Genomic DNA, 20,869 nt, shown 5'->3' on the forward strand with positions numbered 1-20,869 from the left:
TACAAGACAGTTACATTCAAGTCATTTTCTACAAGACAATTATAGTCAAGTCATTTTCTACATGACAATTATAGTCAAGTCATTTCCCATAAGACCATTATAGTCAAGTCATTTTCTACATGACAATTACAGTCAAGTCATTTCCCACAAGACCATTATAGTCAAGTCATTTTCTACATGACAATTACAGTCAAGTCATTTCCCACAAGACCATTATAGTCAAGTCATTTTCTACATGACAATTACAGTCAAGTCATTTTCTACATGACAATTATAGTCAAGTCATTTCCCACAAGACCATTATAGTCAAGTCATTTTTACATGACAATTACAGTCAAGTCATTTCCCACAAGACCATTATAGTCAAGTCATTTTCTACATGACAATTACAGTCAAGTCATTTCCCACAAGACCATTATAGTCAAGTCATTTTCTACATGACAATTACAGTCAAGTCATTTCTGCATGACAATTACAGTCAAGTCATTTCCCACAAGACAATTATAGTCAAGTCATTTTCTACAAGACAATTATAGTCAAGTCATTTTCCACAAGACAATTATAGTCAAGTCATTTCCCACAAGACAATTATAGGCAAGTCATTTTCTACAAGACAATTATAGTCAAGTCATTTCCCACAAGACCATTATAGTCAAGTCATTTTCTACAAGACAGTTACATTCAAGTCATTTTCTACAAGACAATTATAGTCAAGTCATTTTCTACAAGACAATTCTTAAAATGTTTCCTTTCTTTCTTACCTTTCTTTCATCGTAAAAAATATTTTCTTTGTGCGGGCCTTCGTTGGTCATTCCATCGTTATATTTGTCCATTATAACGTTTGTGTGACAAAGCCATGTTTCATATCATAAAAATTTAGTGAAATAAAAGTGAACCTACAAAGTTTATCTGTTGAAGAAAACATTAACCTCATTGACATGTCTTTCCAGTGTTTGTCTGCTGAAAGGTTCTGAGCACAATGCCTATAGAATCGATGATGTCACAGAAATGTATGCAACCAGCTAATATTTCATATCAATACTCTTTGTTTTTTTCTTGTCAATAAACCATGCTATTGTTCTCGCTCAAAGCACACATCAGAGCCCTATTATTATTATAATTATCTTTGAAAGGAAAGTCCAAATGCATCAGCAAACCAGAGACCAAACGGACAGCATTACTTTTACAAATACACAGAGAAGCCAGAAATGCAACACACGACAACACACAGTATCTATTATCTTGACTATTATTCTTTTTTCAAATGGCACATAGATTTACTTAGCTAGGATTATGGCCATACTATAGTAGTGCCTTTTTCCTTCTAGATACATCAACCCCCCGAGTGGCGCAGTGGTCTAAGGTGCTGCATCGCAGTGCTAGCTGTACCACTAGAGATCCTGGTTCGAATCCAGGCTCTGTCGTAGCCGGCCGTGACCGGGAGACCCATGGGGCGGCGCACAATTGGCCTAGGGTAGGGGAGGGAATGGCCGGCAGGGATGTAGCTCAGTTTGCAACGCCAGGGTTGTGGGTTTGTTTCCCACGGGGGTATGTAAAAAAATAATGTATGCACTCACTAACTGTAAGTTGCTCTGGATAAGAGCGTCTGCTAAATGACTAAAATGTAAATCATGTATCTATCCTATTAACAAAGCTTTAGTTTGACTATGACTTTTACAACAATAGCCAAAATTCAAGCAAGCGTCCTACTATTATCACATAACCGGCTGGCTAGCAGTGATTGTTTCAACAACATGCTCTCTGGCCCAGTGATGCCTATGCAACAACAAGGACCTCAACCATTTCATACATGTACATACTTTACATAGATTTTTGCAGCTGCTCACCCCCACAAAAAAAAAGAATGCAATAAACCTCCTAACAGTTTTAGGGTGTGTCCCAAATGCCATTCTATAATCAGTGTTTCCCAACTGTGGTCCTCCACTACCCCCAGAAGTACATATTTTAGTTTTGGGCCCCCGGACAAGCACACCAGATTCTACTTGTCAACTAATCGTCAAGCCCTTGAACAGTTGAATCCGGTGTTTTTTTGTCAGAGGCTTCAACAAAAATGGTGTACTGACCGGAGTTGGGAACCACTGGTCTATATAGTGCACTGCTTTTGACCAGACCCTTAAGGACCCCCCACTATAAAGGGAATGGAATGCTATTTGGGACGCGGCCCCCAAGGTATATTTTGTTTTCTCTTCACAGATAACACAGCCAACTAGGAGTGAATGGATGATTATAAATCCCATGTATAACAACCTCTCATACGATCTTGTCACTTATTCTCATGTAAAATGTACGTTCATTTAAACAACGGCTCTTCTTTGGTATGGAAATAAGGCTGGATCTCCAGGAAAGACAATAACCAAACACGATTCGTAACTAGATCTCAAGCTGACATCATCAAAATCCAGAAACCAAGTCGTATAGCTACTGTATCTATGCAGCCTCTGTGTTGCCTTCAATTAGATATTTAGCCATCGTCATACCATTTATATAGGACACATCCCAAATGGCACCCTATTCCCTATACAGAGCTCTATGGGCCCTGGTCAAAAGTAGTGCACTATATAGGGAATAGGCTGCTATTTAGGACTCACACTGAAACATGTGACCACCTGTCCAACATCACTCTCCATCTACAACTGATACTAAGTAAGGGCACACAGTGTGTGGTTTGTTTTATACACTATGGATGCATTGAGTGACACCGCAAATAAATAAATTAACCATAAGAAAAAGTATTGAAAACATTATCCGAGTTTTTAAATCAGCTGCCTTGATATGAATGGTGAAGCTCTGGATGGTTCTAGAATTATAGAATTAGTTCTAGAACGTGCAGATTCTATGTACTACTTGTACAGTATTATATAAAGTCTGTCTGTAACGATGGCGTAAGGCCTTGGAGTCTGGAAATAAGGCAGCTAAGTATGAGTGTCATATTGGTTCTTCACCAGATAGGCGACCAGTGCTACCAAATCCACCTCATCTTCCTATTGAACAGTACAAGTGGTATATATAGAGACATTGACATTTAAAAGATTTCCCTCTGGGATAACGCTGTTCAGATACGAACCAGTATGCCATTGATTTGGTATCAATATAATGCGTGATGAAGAAGTCTTAAATTCGGCTCCTGCATGCTACCCGTTTAGTATTCGGATATGGCAGGTACATTTACTGCTAAAACGTAATGTGCATATCATAAAGTCGCCTACTCATTCCACTATTGTATTTTTCTGTTTGGATTCACTTTTGAAACGCACTGAAACAGGATACTACCATCCTACAGCAAACGTGTGATTGTGTGATTTTGTGCCAGATTTCCTATTTATTAGATGATTTCTGAATAAAAATATTGCATTATTGAATGACTAGATACAACATGGAAGATTATACTGTACCTTGGGAAATCTACCCCTTATAACAAGTCTGCCACTGAAATGGACCCCTAGTCCCTGTAGTGCACTACTTTTGATCAGAGCCCTAGGGTGGCATTTCAGACGCAGACCACGTCTCGCAGACCACGTCTCGCAGACCACGTCTCGCAGACCACGTCTCGCAGACCACGTCTTCACTCACTTGAAATGTACTAATTTTTGATTTCATAGGAAGGCGAAATGAAGTGGTAATGTATTGTGAATCAGATATCTTTTAACAGTAAAAGTGATATAAAAAATAAAAAAAACGTGAAAAATTAGGAGAGAGATTTTCAGGTTAGGCTGGCACTTTTCACTGGACAAAATGGCCGAGAGTCCAGAAGTTTTTTTTCTTCCCGACAAACAGTAATAAAAAAACTGAAACCATAAATATATATATATATTTTTTTTTTAAGACAGAGTGCGTCCAAATTAGCACCCCAGTCCCTATATTGTGCACTGCTTTTGACCGGGGCCAATAGGCAGAGACCCATAGTGCACTATATAAGGAATAAGCTTCCATTTGTGCGCACACAATAACAACATTAGCCCAACATCTCTACAGTGGTCGGCTGGTCTTTGCTCTCCAGCCAGTCGAAAGAGGCGTTCACAGTATCACTACATATCTGCTGAAACAGAGGGTCGTTCTTCAGCTCTTCCAGTGTGGCGGCTTCGTACTGTTCTTGCTGCTGATTGGACGGATCGAACAGCAGGTTGGCGTCCAACGTGTTCAGGTCTGTGATGCTACTTGAGAGGTCAGAGGTCAGCCTGATGTCGTTGGTGAAGTCGGACGCCACGGCGGCGTTGAGTTCCGAGGCCACCTGACCAACCAGCTGAGAGCTGGGGTTGAGGCCTTCGGCGTCGACGTTGAGGCCGTCGTCACCTAACAGGTCTTTAACGGTGTTGTTGAAGTCTAGCTGTTGTTGTGCCTCGTATTCTTCCTCCTGTTGTTGCTGCTGCTGGGTGGGGATGGACCGAAGGAGTTGGAGCCCGGCCTGGAGCTGGGGATGGGGACTCTGGAGCTGGGGATGGGGACTCTGGAGATGGGGACTCTGGAGATGGGGATGGGGACTCTGGAGCTGGGGATGGGGACTCTGGAGATGGGGACTCTGGAGATGGGGACTCTGGAGATGGGGACTCTGGGGATGGGGACTCTGGGGATGGGGACTCTGGGGATGGGGACTCTGGAGCTGGGGATGGGGACTCTGGAGATGGGGACTCTGGAGCTGGGGATGGGGACTCTGGAGATGGGGACTCTGGAGATGGGGATGGGGACTCTGGAGATGGGGACTCTGGAGATGGGGATGGGGACTCTGGAGCTGGGGATGGGGACTCTGGAGATGGGGACTCTGGGGATGGGGACTCTGGGGATGGGGACTCTGGAGCTGGGGATGGGGACTCTGGAGATGGGGACTCTGGAGCTGGGGATGGGGACTCTGGAGATGGGGACTCTGGAGATGGGGATGGGGACTCTGGAGATGGGGATGGGGACTCTGGAGATGGGGACTCTGGAGATGGGGATGGGGACTCTGGAGATGGGGACTCTGGAGATGGGGATGGGGACTCTGGAGCTGGGGATGGGGACTCTGGAGATGGGGACTCTGGGGATGGGGACTCTGGGGATGGGGACTCTGGAGCTGGGGATGGGGACTCTGGAGATGGGGACTCTGGAGCTGGGGATGGGGACTCTGGAGATGGGGACTCTGGAGATGGGGACTCTGGAGATGGGGATGGGGACTCTGGAGCAGCCTAGCCTGGGTTTGGAGTAGCTGGGGATGGAGCCGTCCTGAGGCCTCCTGAAGCTCCTGGAGGTCTTGGATCTGCTGTAGTTCCAGGTCCACGTCCTCACCAGGCCCTGATGGTGCTTGGTTGTCTCCAGAGGAGAAGCTCATCTCCCCCCCGCCTCCTCCAGCGCTGGTGAGGTAGCTCCCGTGCTGCTGGAGCTCGAAAGAGGCAGGGCTGGAGCTGACTCCTCCTCCTCCTCCACCTCCTCCGGTGGTGAAGCCCCCAGGGGCAGTCTGACTCTGAGACTGGGTCTCCAGCATCTGGGTGAGGTTCATGCGGGCGGTGTAGTTGGAAGGAAGGTTGTTGATGCCCAGGCCCCTGACTGTGTCGTCCACGCCAGAGTCCATCTTACTCAGGAGGACGTTGGTGATCTTAGTGGCATTACTCTGGTTCTGTCCCTGGATGACCTGCATCTCTACAGGAAGCAGCTCCATCTCCACAACGCTCTGCATCATGATGTTTAAGGGCACCGATTGGCTGCGCTGGGCCATGCTGTGGAGGTTGCCGTCCACCGATTGGCTGTTGGACAGGATGCTGAGTATTTCCTGTGAGGTCATGGGGGAGCTGAACTGCGAGACAACCAGTCGAGTGGTAGTGCTGGCGCCGGGGGATGTGACGGTACCGATGGTTGTGCCGGTACCGCTGAAGGTCCTCTGACGCACGGCGGGGCTGACGCTGCGGCAACGGAACGTCCCACCCCCTGATGACGAGGCTCCGCCCTTGTTGTCCAGAGGGGCAGGCACAGCGAAGCTCTCGTCCTGTTTGGTTGCCGTGTTGGTGGGCGTGGTCGATACGCTGGTCAACTGCTGTTGCACCGGAGAGATGGGAGAGATGGGGGTCAGAAATCCAAAATGGCCGCCGTCCTGCAGTCTGGACTGGGCCTGGAAAAACTGGCCACTGTGGCCCGGAACAGCGAAGGCGTGCGGCTTACGGAAGTGGTCGTCCACTAGATCCTGGTAGCTGGGCAGGAGTCCACCAAGGCTGTGGTTAGAGATGGATAACCCAGACCCTGGCCCTGCTCCGACTCCTCCAGTTGCTCCAGTTCCACCACTGTTGTAGCGGTTGTTGATCCACTCCAGTTTAGCCTTGTCTGGGTGAGTGGCCATGGGCCTCTGCATGGGCTTGACGGGGCTGGAGGAGACAGACACCACGGAGGCATCGTCGTGGTAACCCCCTGCCATGCTGGAGTTGATGGGGGTGAAGGCAAACGGGTTCCTGCACTCCACAGGGCTAGGCGGTATGCTACTAGAACAGTTGGACAGAGCGCTTATAGGGGTGTGTCGGCCTCCTAGAGGCCCCTCCACGGGCGTGATAGGGGCCATGCTGTGATGGCAGCAGGGGCTCCCTCTGGTCAGCCCGTGCCCGCCGAGAGTCATCTCTGTGGGGGTAGGGGTTGGAGTCGGGGTGGGGGTCTGGACGGGGGTAATGCTGCTATGGGCAGACTGGTAGAAAGAAGAGCTACCCCCTTGGTGGTGGGTGTTGATGATGGGCCCCTGGGGGCCACCAGGCTGGTCCTGGAGAGAGATATTATCCACACAGCTACTGAACAGTGGCTGGAGGCCCTTCAGCTTCATCTGTTCTTCCATCTGAACCAGTTCCTCTACTATGCTGTCCTGGGTCATATCATCATCGTTAAAGGAGAAGTAGTCCATGGTGGAGCCGTGCTGGGAGGCTGAGGAGGCAAAGTCCACCATCTCCTGGTGAAGGCCAGATAACTGGGCAGAGGAGTCTGAGGTCTGGGATATAATTTTGGGGAGTTGGTGTTGGTCTGCAGAACCCAGGGCCTGCTGCTTGGTGTGGTCTGCTGGTATCTAGAATAGAATGAAATAGAACAGAACTGTATTGACCATCAGAGGAGGACAATGTTTTATTGGCATCACCCTACAAGGATGATTAAAACCATCAAATTACATTTTAATAAGTAATGTGTCCGGTCAATTGTTATAATATTGTGGAATGACACTTTAACAAACTTTTCTAAACTCCACAAATGAAAACCAATTAGCCTGATACATATACTAAAGAAGGACACATAGTGGGGCATTATAAGAACTCACATTCGGAGTGAAGGCCTGTTTCTGCAGCTCCTCCAGATGCCCTGTGGCTGACTCCTCCCACATTGTGCTATTCATGTCCCCCATCACAGAGACAGAGGCCTCAGAGTGTTGCTGTGCTCCTACTGCCATCACAGAGACAGAGGCCTCAGAGTGTTGCTGTGCTCCTACTGCCATCACAGAGACAGAGGCCTCAGAGTGTTGCTGTGCTCCTACTGCCATCACAGAGACAGAGGCCTCGGAGTGTTGCTGTGCTCCTACTGCCATCACAGAGACAGAGGCCTCAGAGTGTTGCTGTGCTCCTACTGCCATCACAGAGACAGAGGCCTCAGTGTGTTGCTGTGCTCCTACTGCCATCACAGAGACAGAGGCCTCAGTGTGTTGCTGTGCTCCTACTGCCATCACAGAGACAGAGGCCTCAGAGTGTTGCTGTGCTCCTACTGCCATCACAGAGACAGAGGCCTCAGAGTGTTGCTGTGCTCCTACTGCCATCACAGAGACAGAGGCCTCAGAGTGTTGCTGTGCTCCTACTGCCATCACAGAGACAGAGGCCTCATTGTGTTGCTGTGCTCCTACTGCCATCACAGAGACAGAGGCCTCAGAGTGTTGCTGTGCTCCTACTGCCATCACAGAGACAGAGGCCTCAGAGTGTTGCTGTGCTCCTACTGCCATCACAGAGACAGAGGCCTCAGTGTGTTGCTGTGCTCCTACTGCCATCACAGAGACAGAGACCTCAGAGTGTTGCTGTGCTCCTACTGCCATCACAGAGACAGAGGCCTCAGAGTGTTGCTGTGCTCCTACTGCCATCACAGAGACAGAGGCCTCAGAGTGTTGCTGTGCTCCTACTGCCATCACAGAGACAGAGGCCTCAGAGTGTTGCTGTGCTCCTACTGCCATCACAGAGACAGAGGCCTCAGAGTCTTGCTGTGCTCCTACTGCCATCACAGAGACAGAGGCCTCAGAGTCTTGCTGTAGTAAGGCCTGTTGTTGTTGTTGCTGTTGTTGTTGTTGTTGTTGTTGTTGCTGCTGCTCAGACACTGTGGTGGTGCTACAAGGGTCTGCAGTGCTGCTGGTGTGACTGCTGACAGTGCTGAGAGTTAGAGAGGACGGGTCCTCATGTTTCACTATCAGCAGCGAGGAGGACTGGGGCTTCACATTGACAGTCCGAGAGGAGGAAAGGTAGGAGATCTCCGCGTTGGTGACGGGCGAGTCGGACAGCGCCAGGATCTGCGTGGGCACTAGGTGTTGTTTCACCGTCACTCGACAGGGTGCGCTCTCTGGTCGGGCGGGGGTGCCTGGTCTGGCTGGGACCCTCTTGACGGCGGCGGTGACCCCTGGTTTGGGGTCAAAGGTCACACCTAAAGGTTGTTGGGAGATGAAGACGCGCTTCACGGGGATCACGTGGGAGGAATCGAGACCGGGGGCGGTTCGCTTCCGGGGGCTCTTAGAACCTGACGCACAGGAGGAGGAGTCTTTAGGAGCGTTCTGATTGGCCGAGGGCACAACAGTCAGATAAAAAGGACTTTCTTGGTGACAGGTGGGGGTGGCGGTACTGCTGTTGTTATTGCGGCCCTGCTGGGTCCCTGCCCTAATAGTCGCTGCATTGGTGGCAGCGGCGGGAGGGGAGGTAGAGGAGGGGTCGCTTTTGGTCCTGGCGGTCACTCTGACAGGTCCTGGGGAGCATTTGACCAGGAGCGAGGGTTCGCTGGACGCTCGGTACTTAGTGGCCCTCTCTAGACACTTGGCCCCACCGGGGGACTGCTGTATGGTGCTCTGTTTATCAGAGTTATTGTCAGTGATGATGGCCTCAGGGGCCACTGTGGGAGTGGGGGTGGAGGCTGGGGGGCCTCCCTGGCTCTGCCCCTGTTGCCGTACCTCCTCTAGGGCGGCGGTGGTGGAAAAGGTGGCGGTGGTGGTGGTTCCCACCCCGGCCGACGCTGAAGCTGGCCTGAGGACCATACTGTTCCTGCTGGTGCTGATAGTGTTGCTAGGGGCCAGGGAGACGGCGGTCATCTTGACCACGTTGACGTGGGAGCTGAGCTGGGGCTGGATCACGTGGCGGGTCTTGATGGGGCTGTTGGTGATGAGCAGGGTGGGGGGTGAACGCAGGGTGATGGCCCCTGTGGCAGAGGGCTTGGGGAGGATCTGGGGGTACCTGTGGGTCCAGGAGATGGAAATAGATTATTAACACAAACAAGACAACCGAACTTTAAAAAGCATACTCAACGGAGAATGTTCATTGAATTCGCTTTTTAGTGGTAGGAATGGAGTACACTCATTGAAAGAAATGTGCTACTGTATCTAGAAACGTAAAGAGTTCTTCGGCTGTCCACATAGTAGAACCCTTTTGGTTCCAGTTAGAACCCTTTTGGGTTCCATGTAGAACCCTTTCCTGTTACAGGAGGGGGTCGCAGTTCCGTAGCGATCCACTAGGTGTCATCCTCCGACAACCTTAGGCACCTCCTCACTCACAGTCTGGACTAATCATGATCCTATTGGTGTCACCTGTGTCTACCTGTTCACCTGTGTCTACCTGTTCACCTGTGTCTACCTGTTCACCTGTGTATTTATGCCCTCACTTCCCTGTGTTCCCTTGCTCAGTTTTCTCTGTTAGTTTCTCTATGCTCAGCAGTACTAATCAGTGTCTGATCGGAGATCTATGTACAGGTACCTGAGAAGTGTTCTCCCTGTTTCGTTATTTGTTTCAGTCTTAGGTAGTATTTCGTATTTTGGCTGTCAGACGGTTTTTGGAGACTTATTTGCTCCAGCCTTTCTTTTATCGTGATAAGTCCGTTATTTTGTATTTTGGCTTCGGGACCACCAGTAAAGATCCTTGTTTCACCATCTCTGCCTACTGCCTACTGTATATCCTGCACCGCACCTGGGTCACACCTCACACCAATCCTTACACTTTCCACAGAGGGTTCTAAATGGAACCCAAAAAGGGTTCTACCGGGAACCAAAAAGGGTTCTAACTGGAACTAAAAGGGTTTTAACTGGAACTAAAAGGGTTCTAACTGGAACTAAAAGGGTTCTAACTGGAACTAAAAGGGTTCTAACTGGAACTAAAAGGGTTCTCCTATGGTGACAGCCGAGGAACCCTTTTGGAACCCTTTTTACTAAGAGCGTAGGGTGGGCTTAATCTGTGTCCGGGAAACCGGCCCATAGTGTATTTAAAAGTGTTCTATAGAAATAAAATCTATTATTATGATGACGGTGATCCTTATTGTTACCTGTGCCTGGCCAGGCGGTCTCCCACGGGGCAGGCTGAGATGTTCTGGGGCATTTTAGGGGACTGTCTGTGGGTTAGAGACTGGGTGTGGGTGACCACCTGGAAGTTGACCGTTGGCATGACCTTCCCCTCGGGGGACCCCACCGGGCTGGGGGAGGTCACCAGCTGCCTGCTCCTCTGGACCTGCTGGGAGACACACAGTGGAACATGTTAGACATGGCGCTTGCCAATGTCGTGGGTTTCGATTCCTGAGGCCACCCATACGTTAATAATTTATACGGCGAGAATGTAAGTCGCTTTTGGATAAAAGCACCTGCTATAAAAGACATCCACTACACGTTCAAAAGTTTGGGGTCACTTAGAAATGTCCTTGTTTTCGAAAAAAAAGCAAAAAAAATTGTCCATTAAAATAACATCAAATTGATCAGAAATACAGTGTTAATGTTGTAAATGGCTATTGTAGCTGGAAACGGCTGATTTCTAATGGAATATCTACATAGGCATACAGAGGCCCATTATCAGCAACCATCAGTCCTGTGTTCCAATGGCACATTGTGTTTGCTAATCCAAGTTTATCATTTTAAAAGGCTAATTGACCATTAGAAAACCCTTTTGCAATTATGTTAGCACAGCTGAAAACTGTTGTGCTGATTAAAGAAGCAATAAAACTGTCCTTCTTGAGACTAGTTGAGTATCTGGAGCATCAGCAATTGTGGGTTCGATTACAGGCTCAAAATGGCCAGAAACAAATAACTTTCTTCTGAAACTCGTCAGTCTATTCTTGTTCAGAGAAATGAAGGCTATTCCATGTGAGAAATTGCCAAGAAACTGAAGATCTCGTACAACGCTGTGTACTACTCCCTTCACAGAACAGCGCAAACTGGCTCAACCAGAATAGAAAGAGGTGGGAGGCCGGTGCACAACTGAGCAAGAGGACAAATACATTAGAGTGTCTAGTTTGAGAAACAGACGCCTCACAGGTCCTCAACTGGCAGCTTCATTAAATAGTACCCACAAAACACCAGTCTCAACGTCAACAGTGAAGAGGCGACTCCGGGATGCTGACCTTCTAGACAGAGTTGCAAAGAAAAAGGCGTATCTCAGATTGCCCATCTTAATCTTTTCTTTTTATTGGCAAGTCTGAGATATGGCTTTTTCTTTGCAACTCTGTCTAGAAGGCCAGCATCCCGGAGTCGCCTCTTCACTGTTGACGTTGAGACTGGTGTTTTGCGGGTACTATTTAATGAAGCTGCCAGTTGAGGACCTGTGAGGCGTCTGTTTCTCAAACTAGACACTCTAATGTATTTGTCCTCTTGCTCAGTTGTGCACCGGGGCCTCCCACTCCTCTTTCTATTCTGGTTAGAGCCAGTTTGCGCTGTTCTGTGAAGGGAGTAGTACACAGCGTTGTACGAGATCTTCAGTTTCTTGCCAATTTCTCACATGGAATAGCCTTAATTTCTCTGAACAAGAATAGACTGACGAGTTTCAGAAGAAAGTTATTTGTTTCTGGCCATTTTGAGCCTGTAATCGAGTCACCTCTTCACTGTTGACGTTGTCTACACTGTATTTCTGATCAATTTGATGTTATTTTAATGGACAAAAAAAATGAAAACAAGGACATTTCTAAGTGACCCCAAACTTTTAAACAGTAGTGTATATTACAATCAACAGAGGTTCATAAATTATACTGACTCAGCATTGTCAGCGCTGGGAGAACAAGTACAGGCAACAAGTAGGATGACCTGGCAGAATAGACAGGCTCTGGATTGGCTCCTAGCAGAAGAAGTCGGAGTCTGTGTTATGTTTCGGAAGCGAGGGCTGCACTTTTAGCCCTAATAATACTGCCCCAGGAGGAATATTCTCGGAGGCAATGATCAAGCTTAAAGGATTGAGACAGAACGTCATGAACAATGCTGGGCACGTACCCGGGATTGGCTGGACTTGACATTTGGAAAATGTGGAGCAATGTTCACAAAAATGGCAATGATAATAGGCATATCACTGGTAATAATGGGAATAGTATTTTGCTGTGTGTTGCCATTGCTGAAATCCTTGGTTGATCAAAACCACGGTGAAACAAATGACTGTGAGGAGAACGACCATAAGGACCAGAACCCGAATGGGACATGAACTTGACAGAGGTGATCCCAGTCCCAGGGAAACCAGGACATTATATGAATTCTAACGGGAAGCCCTGCAACGTCAAAGGAGGACCACTTGACTGCCCTCACGGAAACCCAGAATGTCTTTATAGGGTAGTGGCAGGAGGAGGGGCTTGTCATGACTACAAGGACAAGCAAAAGCTGGAGAAACCTGAACTTGGATATATTAATCTCCCAGATTTATATCCTCTTCCATATTACTTTTGTGATGATAATGACTCTAGAATTACAGTGGGGGAAAAAGGTATTTAGTCAGCCACCAATTGTGCAAGTTCTCCCACTTAAAAAGATGAGAGAGGCCTGTAATTTTCATCATAGGTACACGTCAACTATGACAGACAAAATGAGAAGAAACAAAATCCAGAAAATCACATTGTAGGATTTTTAATGAATTTATTTGCAAATTATGGTGGAAAAAAAGTATTTGGTCACCTACAAACAAGCAAGATTTCTGGCTCTCACAGACCTGTAACTTCTTCTTTAAGAGGCTCCTCTGTCCTCCACTAGTTACCTGTATTAATGGCACCTGTTTGAACTTGTTATCAGTATAAAAGACACCTGTCCACAACCTCAAACAGTCAGACTCCAAACTTCACTATGGCCAAGACCAAAGAGCTGTCAAAGGACACCAGAAACAAAATTGTAGACCTGCACCAGGCTGGGAAGACTGAATCTGCAATAGGTAAGCAGCTTGGTTTGAAGAAATCAACTGTGGGAGCAATTATTAGGAAATGGAAGACATACAAGACCACTGATAATCTCCCTCGATCTGGGGCTCCACGCAAGATCTCACCCCGTGGGGTCAAAATGATCACAAGAACGGTGAGCAAAAATCCCAGAACCACACGGGGGGACCTAGTGAATGACCTGCAGAGAGCTGGGACCAAAGTAACAAAGCCTACCATCAGTAACACACTACGCCGCCAGAGACTCAAATCCTGCAGTGCCAGACGTGTCCCCCTGCTTAAGCCAGTACATGTCCAGGCCCGTCTGAAGTTTGCTAGAGTGCATTTGGATGATCCAGAAGAGGATTGGGAGAATGTCATATGGTCAGATGAAACCAAAATAGAATTTTTTGGTAAAAACTCAACTCGTCGTGTTTGGAGGACAAAGAATGCTGAGTTGCATCCAAAGAACACCATACCTACTGTGAAGCATGGGGTGGAAACATCATGCTTTGGGGCTGTTTTTCTGCAAAGGGACCAGGACGACTGATCCGTGTAAAGGAAAGAATGAATGGGGCCATGTATCGTGAGATTTTGAGTGAAAACCTCCTTCCATCAGCAAGGGCATTGAAGATGAAACGTGGATGAGTCTTTCAGCATGACAATGATCCCAAACACACCGCCCCGGGAAACGAAGGAGTGGCTTCGTAAGAAGCATTTCAAGGTCCTGGAGTGGCCTAGCCAGTCTCCAGATCTCAACCCCATAGAAAATCTTTGGAGGGAGTTGAAAGTCTGTGTTGCCCAGCGACAGCCCCAAAACATCACTGCTCTAGAGGAGATCTGCATGGAGGAATGGGCCAAAATACCAGCAACAGTGTGTGAAAACCTTGTGAAGACTTACAGAAAACGTGTGACTTGTGTCATTGCCAACAAAGGGTATATAACAAAGTATTGAGAAACTTTTGTTATTGACCAAATACTTATTTTCCACCATAATTTGCAAATAAATTCATAAAAAATCCTACAATGTGATTTTCTGGATTTGTTTTTCTCATTTTGTCTGTCATAGTTGACATGTACCTATGATGAAAATTACAGGCCTCTCTCATCTTTTTAAGTGGGAGAACTTGCACAATTGGTGGCTGACTAAATACTTTTTTCCCCCACTGTATTTATTCACTGACATAGTTTTGTCATGGTGCCCGCACATTGGCCTCTCTTACGCTGCCTTTTCCTCTTCTGGTGTCGGGATTAGGGCCTGGTCCGGGGTGAGCCGTATGTCCTGCGCCACCGACTCCTTGAAATCTTCATCCAAATCGAGGTTAGTGATTGCTGTTCTGATTTCCAGAAGCTATTTTCGGTCATAGGAAACGATGGCGTAAACATCATGTACAAAAAAAGTTACGATCAGCGCCAAAAAACACACCAAATAGCAGAATTGTTCAGGAGCCCGTAAAACAGCAGCTATCCATTGCAGCACCATTCTTGACATTCAATAAATTATTGCCTTATCTTTCCTTACAATATTGAGCATGTAGTCTAAAACCATTATCAATCTTGTCTGATCTGTGTGTGTATCTGTGCATGCTTGTGTGCATACATATGTTATCCTATCTTACCGTGACAGGGCTGGGGACGGCTGCCACCACTATACCAATGGTAGGTTGTGGTGAGAGCAGAGCAGGACTTCCACAGGGGATAGCTGGCCCTGGGGTGCTGGCCTCGGCCCTCCTGGCCTGGTTCTGTCCCTGTCCCTCTCCAGGCAGGGGGGACTGGAGTTTCTGATCCTGCTGCTTCTTCTGGATCTTCCTCTGGAGCTGCTGCTTGGCGTCCACCGAGGGAGAGGCCAGCGTCTTCACCTGCGGCTGGAAGGACGAGGCCTCGGACGTGGGCACGAACGCAGAGGTTGGCGTGGGCGTCTTCAGACCTGGTGAGACATACAGATGAGAAAATAGATTTCTCAACACACCTGAGAAATGGTATCTGCAGCACTAGTGCTTGACTCTGGCAACTACAGCTTGATACATGAGCAAGACTCCCAAGTTCTTTCCCATCAAGAGCCCAAAACCTAGTCCCGTTACCTGTGGGTGCCCGCTTAGCGTTGACATGGACTTGGTCCCAATGTAGTGACTGTTGACTGTTGACCCCCTCTTGACTGATGAGCCCCCTGTTGACTGTGGTCATCAACACCACCCAACACCGTCTCTACCACCATCTCCATTAGCCTTGCCTTCCTGTCCCTTTCATACCACCATCCCCATTAGCCATGTCTTCCTGTCCCTTTCATACCACCATCCCCATTAGCCTTGCCTTCCTGTCCCTTTCATACCACCATCCCCATTAGCCATGTCTTCCTGTCCCTTTCATACCACCATCCCCATTAGCCTTGCCTACCTGTCCCTTTCATACCACCATCCCCATTAGCCTTGTCTTCCTGTCCCTTTCATACCACCATCCCCATTAGCCATGTCTTCCTGTCCCTTTCATACCACCATCCCCATTAGCCTTGTCTTCCTGTCCCTTTCATACCACCATCCCCATTAGCCATGTCTACCTGTCCCTTTCATACCACCATCCCCATTAGCCATGTCTACCTGTCCCTTTCATACCACCATCCCCATTAGCCATGTCTTCCTGTCCCTTTCATACCACCATCCCCATTAGCCATGTCTTCCTGTCCCTTTCATACCACCATCCCCATTAGCCTTGTCTACCTGTCCCTTTCATACCACCATCCCCATTAGCCTTGCCTACCTGTCCCTTTCATACCACCATCCCCATTAGCCTTGCCTTCCTGTCCCTTTCATACAACCATCCTATTAGCCATGCCTACCTGTCCCTTTCATACAACCATCCCCATTAGCCTTGCCTACCTGTCCCTTTCATACCACCATCCCCATTAGCCTAGTCTTCCTGTCCCTTTCATACCACCATCCCCATTAGCCTTGCCTACCTGTCCCTTTCATACCACCATCTCCATTAGCCTTGCCTTCCTGTCCCTTTCATACCACCATCCCCATTAGCCTTGCCTTCCTGTCCCTTTCATACAACCATCCCCATTAGCCATGTCTACCTGTCCCTTTCATACCACCATCCCCATTAGCCATGTCTACCTGTCCCTTTCATACCACCATCCCCATTAGCCTTGCCTTCCTGTCCCTTTCATACCACCATCCCCATTAGCCTTGTCTTCCTGTCCCTTTCATACCACCATCCCCATTAGCCGTGCCTTCCTGTCCCTTTCATACCACCATCCCCATTAGCCTTGGCGTCCTGTCCCTTTCATACCACCATCTCCATTAGCCATGTCCTCCTGTCCCTTTCATACCACCATCCCCATTAGCCATGTCTTCCTGTCCCTTTCATACCACCATCCCCATTAGCCTTGTCTTCCTGTCCCTTTCATACCACCATCCCCATTAGCCATGTCTTCCTGTCCCTTTCATACCACCATCCCCATTAGCCTTGTCTTCCTGTCCCTTTCATACCACCATCCCCATTAGCCTTGCCTTCCTTTCCCTTTCATACCACCATCCCCATTAGCCTTTTCTACCTGTCCCTTTCATACCACCATCCCCATTAGCCTTGTCTTCCTGTCCCTTTCATACCACCATCCCCATTAGCCGTGCCTTCCTGTCCCTTTCATACCACCATCCCCATTAGCCTTGTCTACCTGTCCCTTTCATACCACCATCCCCATTAGCCTTGGCGTCCTGTCCCTTTCATACCACCATCTCCATTAGCCTTGCCTCCCTGTCCCTTTCATACCACCATCTCCATTAGCCATGTCTACCTGTCCCTTTCATACCACCATCCCCATTAGACTTGCCTTCCTGTCCCTTTCATACCACCATCCCCATTAGCCTTGCCTACCTGTCCCTTTCATACCACCATCCCCATTAGCCATGTCTACCTGTCCCTTTCATACCACCATACCCATTAGCCTTGCCTACCTGTCCCTTTCATACCTCAATCCCCATTAGCCTTGTCTACCTGTCCCTTTCGTACCACCATCCCCATTAGCCTTGTCTACCTGTCCCTTTCGTACCACCATCCCCATTAGCCTTGTCTACCTGTCCCTTTCGTACCACCATCCCCATTAGCCTTGTCTACCTGTCTCTTTCATACCACCATCCCCATTAGCCTTGTCTACCTGTCCCTTTCATACCTCAATCCCCATTAGCCTTGTCTACCTGTCCCTTTCGTACCACCATCCCCATTAGCCTTGTCTACCTGTCCCTTTCGTACCACCATCCCCATTAGCCTTGTCTACCTGTCCCTTTCGTACCACCATCCCCATTAGCCTTGTCTACCTGTCCCTTTCATACCTCAATCCCCATTAGCCTTGTCTACCTGTCCCTTTCGTACCACCATCCCCATTAGCCTTGTCTACCTGTCCCTTTCGTACCACCATCCCCATTAGCCTTGTCTACCTGTCCCTTTCGTACCACCATCCCCATTAGCCGTGCCTTCCTGTCCCTTTCATACCACCATCCCCATTAGCCTTGGCGTCCTGTCCCTTTCATACCACCATCCCCATTAGCCATGTCTTCCTGTCCCTTTCATACCACCATCCCCATTAGCCATGTCTTCCTGTCCCTTTCATACCACCATCCCCATTAGCCATGTCTTCCTGTCCCTTTCATACCACCATCCCCATTAGCCTTGCCTTCCTGTCCCTTTCATACCACCATCCCCATTAGCCTTGCCTTCCTGTCCCTTTCATACCACCATCCCCATTAGCCATGTCTTCCTGTCCCTTTCATACCACCATCCCCATTAGCCTTGCCTTCCTGTCCCTTTCATACCACCATCCCCATTAGCCTTGTCTTCCTGTCCCTTTCATACCACCATCCCCATTAGCCATGTCTTCCTGTCCCTTTCATACCACCATCCCCATTAGCCTTGCCTTCCTGTCCCTTTCATACCACCATCCCCATTAGCCATGTCTTCCTGTCCCTTTCATACCACCATCCCCATTAGCCATGTCTTCCTGTCCCTTTCATACCACCATCCCCATTAGCCTTGTCTTCCTGTCCCTTTCATACCACCATCCCCATTAGCCTTGTCTTCCTGTCCCTTTCATACCACCATCCCCATTAGCCATGTCTTCCTGTCCCTTTCATACCACCATCCCCATTAGCCATTGTCGTCCTGTCCCTTTCATACCACCATCCCCATTAGCCATGTCTTCCTGTCCCTTTCATACCACCATCCCCATTAGCCATGTCTTCCTGTCCCTTTCATACCACCATCCCCATTAGCATTGGCGTCCTGTCCCTTTCATACCACCATCCCCATTAGCCATGTCTTCCTGTCCCTTTCATACCACCATCCTATTAGCCTTGCCTACCTGTCCCTTTCATACCTCAATCCCCATTAGCCTTGTCTACCTGTCCCTTTCGTACCACCATCCCCATTAGCCTTGTCTACCTGTCCCTTTCGTACCACCATCCCCATTAGCCTTGTCTACCTGTCCCTTTCGTACCACCATCCCCATTAGCCTTGTCTACCTGTCTCTTTCATACCACCATCCCCATTAGCCTTGTCTACCTGTCCCTTTCATACCTCAATCCCCATTAGCCTTGTCTACCTGTCCCTTTCGTACCACCATCCCCATTAGCCTTGTCTACCTGTCCCTTTCGTACCACCATCCCCATTAGCCTTGTCTACCTGTCTCTTTCATACCACCATCCCCATTAGCCTTGTCTACCTGTCCCTTTCATACCTCAATCCCCATTAGCCTTGTCTACCTGTCCCTTTCGTACCACCATCCCCATTAGCCTTGTCTACCTGTCCCTTTCGTACCACCATCCCCATTAGCCTTGTCTACCTGTCCCTTTCGTACCACCATCCCCATTAGCCTTGTCTACCTGTCCCTTTCATACCTCAATCCCCATTAGCCTTGTCTACCTGTCCCTTTCGTACCACCATCCCCATTAGCCTTGTCTACCTGTCCCTTTCGTACCACCATCCCCATTAGCCTTGTCTACCTGTCCCTTTCATACCTCAATCCCCATTAGCCTTGTCTACCTGTCCCTTTCGTACCACCATCCCCATTAGCCTTGTCTACCTGTCCCTTTCGTACCACCATCCCCATTAGCCTTGTCTTCCTGTCCCTTTCGTACCACCATCCCCATTAGCCTTGTCTTCCTGTCCCTTTCATACCACCATCCCCATTAGCCATGTCTTCCTGTCCCTTTCATACCACCATCCCCATTAGCCATGTCTTCCTGTCCCTTTCATACCACCATCCCCATTAGCCTTGGCGTCCTGTCCCTTTCATACCACCATCCCCATTAGCCTTGTCTTCCTGTCCCTTTCATACCACCATCCCCATTAGCCATGTCTTCCTGTCCCTTTCATACCACCATCCCCATTAGCCTTGTCTTCCTGTCCCTTTCATACCACCATCCCCATTAGCCTTGTCTTCCTGTCCCTTTCATACCACCATCCCCATTAGCCTTGTCTTCCTGTCCCTTTCATACCACCATCCCCATTAGCCATGTCTTCCTGTCCCTTTCATACCACCATCCCCATTAGCCTTGCCTACCTGTCCCTTTCATACCACCATCCCCATTAGCCTTGTCTTCCTGTCCCTTTCATACCACCATCCCCATTAGCCATGTCTTCCTGTCCCTTTCATACCACCATCCCCATTAGCCATGTCTTCCTGTCCCTTTCATACCACCATCCCCATTAGCCTTGTCTTCCTGTCCCTTTCATACCACCATCCCCATTAGCCTTGCCTTCCTGTCCCTTTCATACCACCATCCCCATTAGCCATGTCTACCTGTCCCTTTCATACCACCATCCCCATTAGCATTGGCGTCCTGTCCCTTTCATACCACCATCCCCATTAGCCATGTCTTCCTGTCCCTTTCATACCACCATCCCCATTAGCCATGTCTACCTGTCCCTTTCATACCACCATCCCCATTAGCCTTGCCTTCCTGTCCCTTTCATACCACCATCCCCATTAGCCATGTCTACCTGTCCCTTTCATACCACCATCCCCATTAGCCTTGCCTTCCTGTCCCTTTCATACAACCATCCCCATTAGCCATGTCTACCTGTCCCTTTCATACCACCATCCCCATTAGCATTGGCGTCCTGTCCCTTTCATACCACCATCCCCATTAGCCATGTCTACCTGTCCCTTTCATACCACCATCTCCATTAGCCTTGCCTACCTGTGGGAGCCCCAGTCATGACGGTGAGGGCAGCCATGGACTTGGTTCCTATGTAGTGACTGTTGAGCAGGAAGCGAGCCAGGTCCTCCACGGCATCAAACTGTCTGCTGAGGACCTTCTGAGCCCACTCACACACCAAGCCACAGGCCGCTGAGCGCATCTCATCCTCTGCACTGGGAGACTGGCCCGACGACGCCTCCATCAACTCACACTGGAGAGAGAAGAGGGTTAAGTCGGGGGAAGAGGTCATTCAGATCTGATATCCTGTCTGGAGTTAGGGGAAGAGGTCATTCAGATCTGATATCCTGTCTGGAGTTAGGGGAAGAGGTCATTCAGATCTGATATCCTGT

General features: G+C 48.7%; 1 protein-coding gene across 1 annotated transcript in view; it reads right to left on the reverse strand.

Annotated features, from left to right (window-relative positions):
• Positions 1-1,852: 1,852 nt before the first annotated feature.
• Positions 1,853-20,869, reverse strand: part of LOC121568064 (DNA-binding protein RFX7-like) — a 31,929-nt gene continuing 12,912 nt past the window's right edge. Inside the window, exons 7-12 of the mRNA XM_041878633.2 lie at positions 20,520-20,730; positions 14,946-15,253; positions 10,501-10,685; positions 7,271-9,422; positions 5,270-7,024; positions 1,853-4,357 (exon numbers count right to left, since the gene is read on the reverse strand). Coding sequence (XP_041734567.2) covers positions 3,974-4,357; positions 5,270-7,024; positions 7,271-9,422; positions 10,501-10,685; positions 14,946-15,253; positions 20,520-20,730 — 4,995 coding nt within the window. The 3' untranslated portion in view covers positions 1,853-3,973. The remainder of the gene's footprint in view (positions 4,358-5,269; positions 7,025-7,270; positions 9,423-10,500; positions 10,686-14,945; positions 15,254-20,519; positions 20,731-20,869) is intronic.

This window comes from Coregonus clupeaformis, chromosome 6 (assembly GCF_020615455.1).
Source record: "Coregonus clupeaformis isolate EN_2021a chromosome 6, ASM2061545v1, whole genome shotgun sequence".
Lineage (NCBI taxonomy): Eukaryota > Metazoa > Chordata > Actinopteri > Salmoniformes > Salmonidae > Coregonus > Coregonus clupeaformis.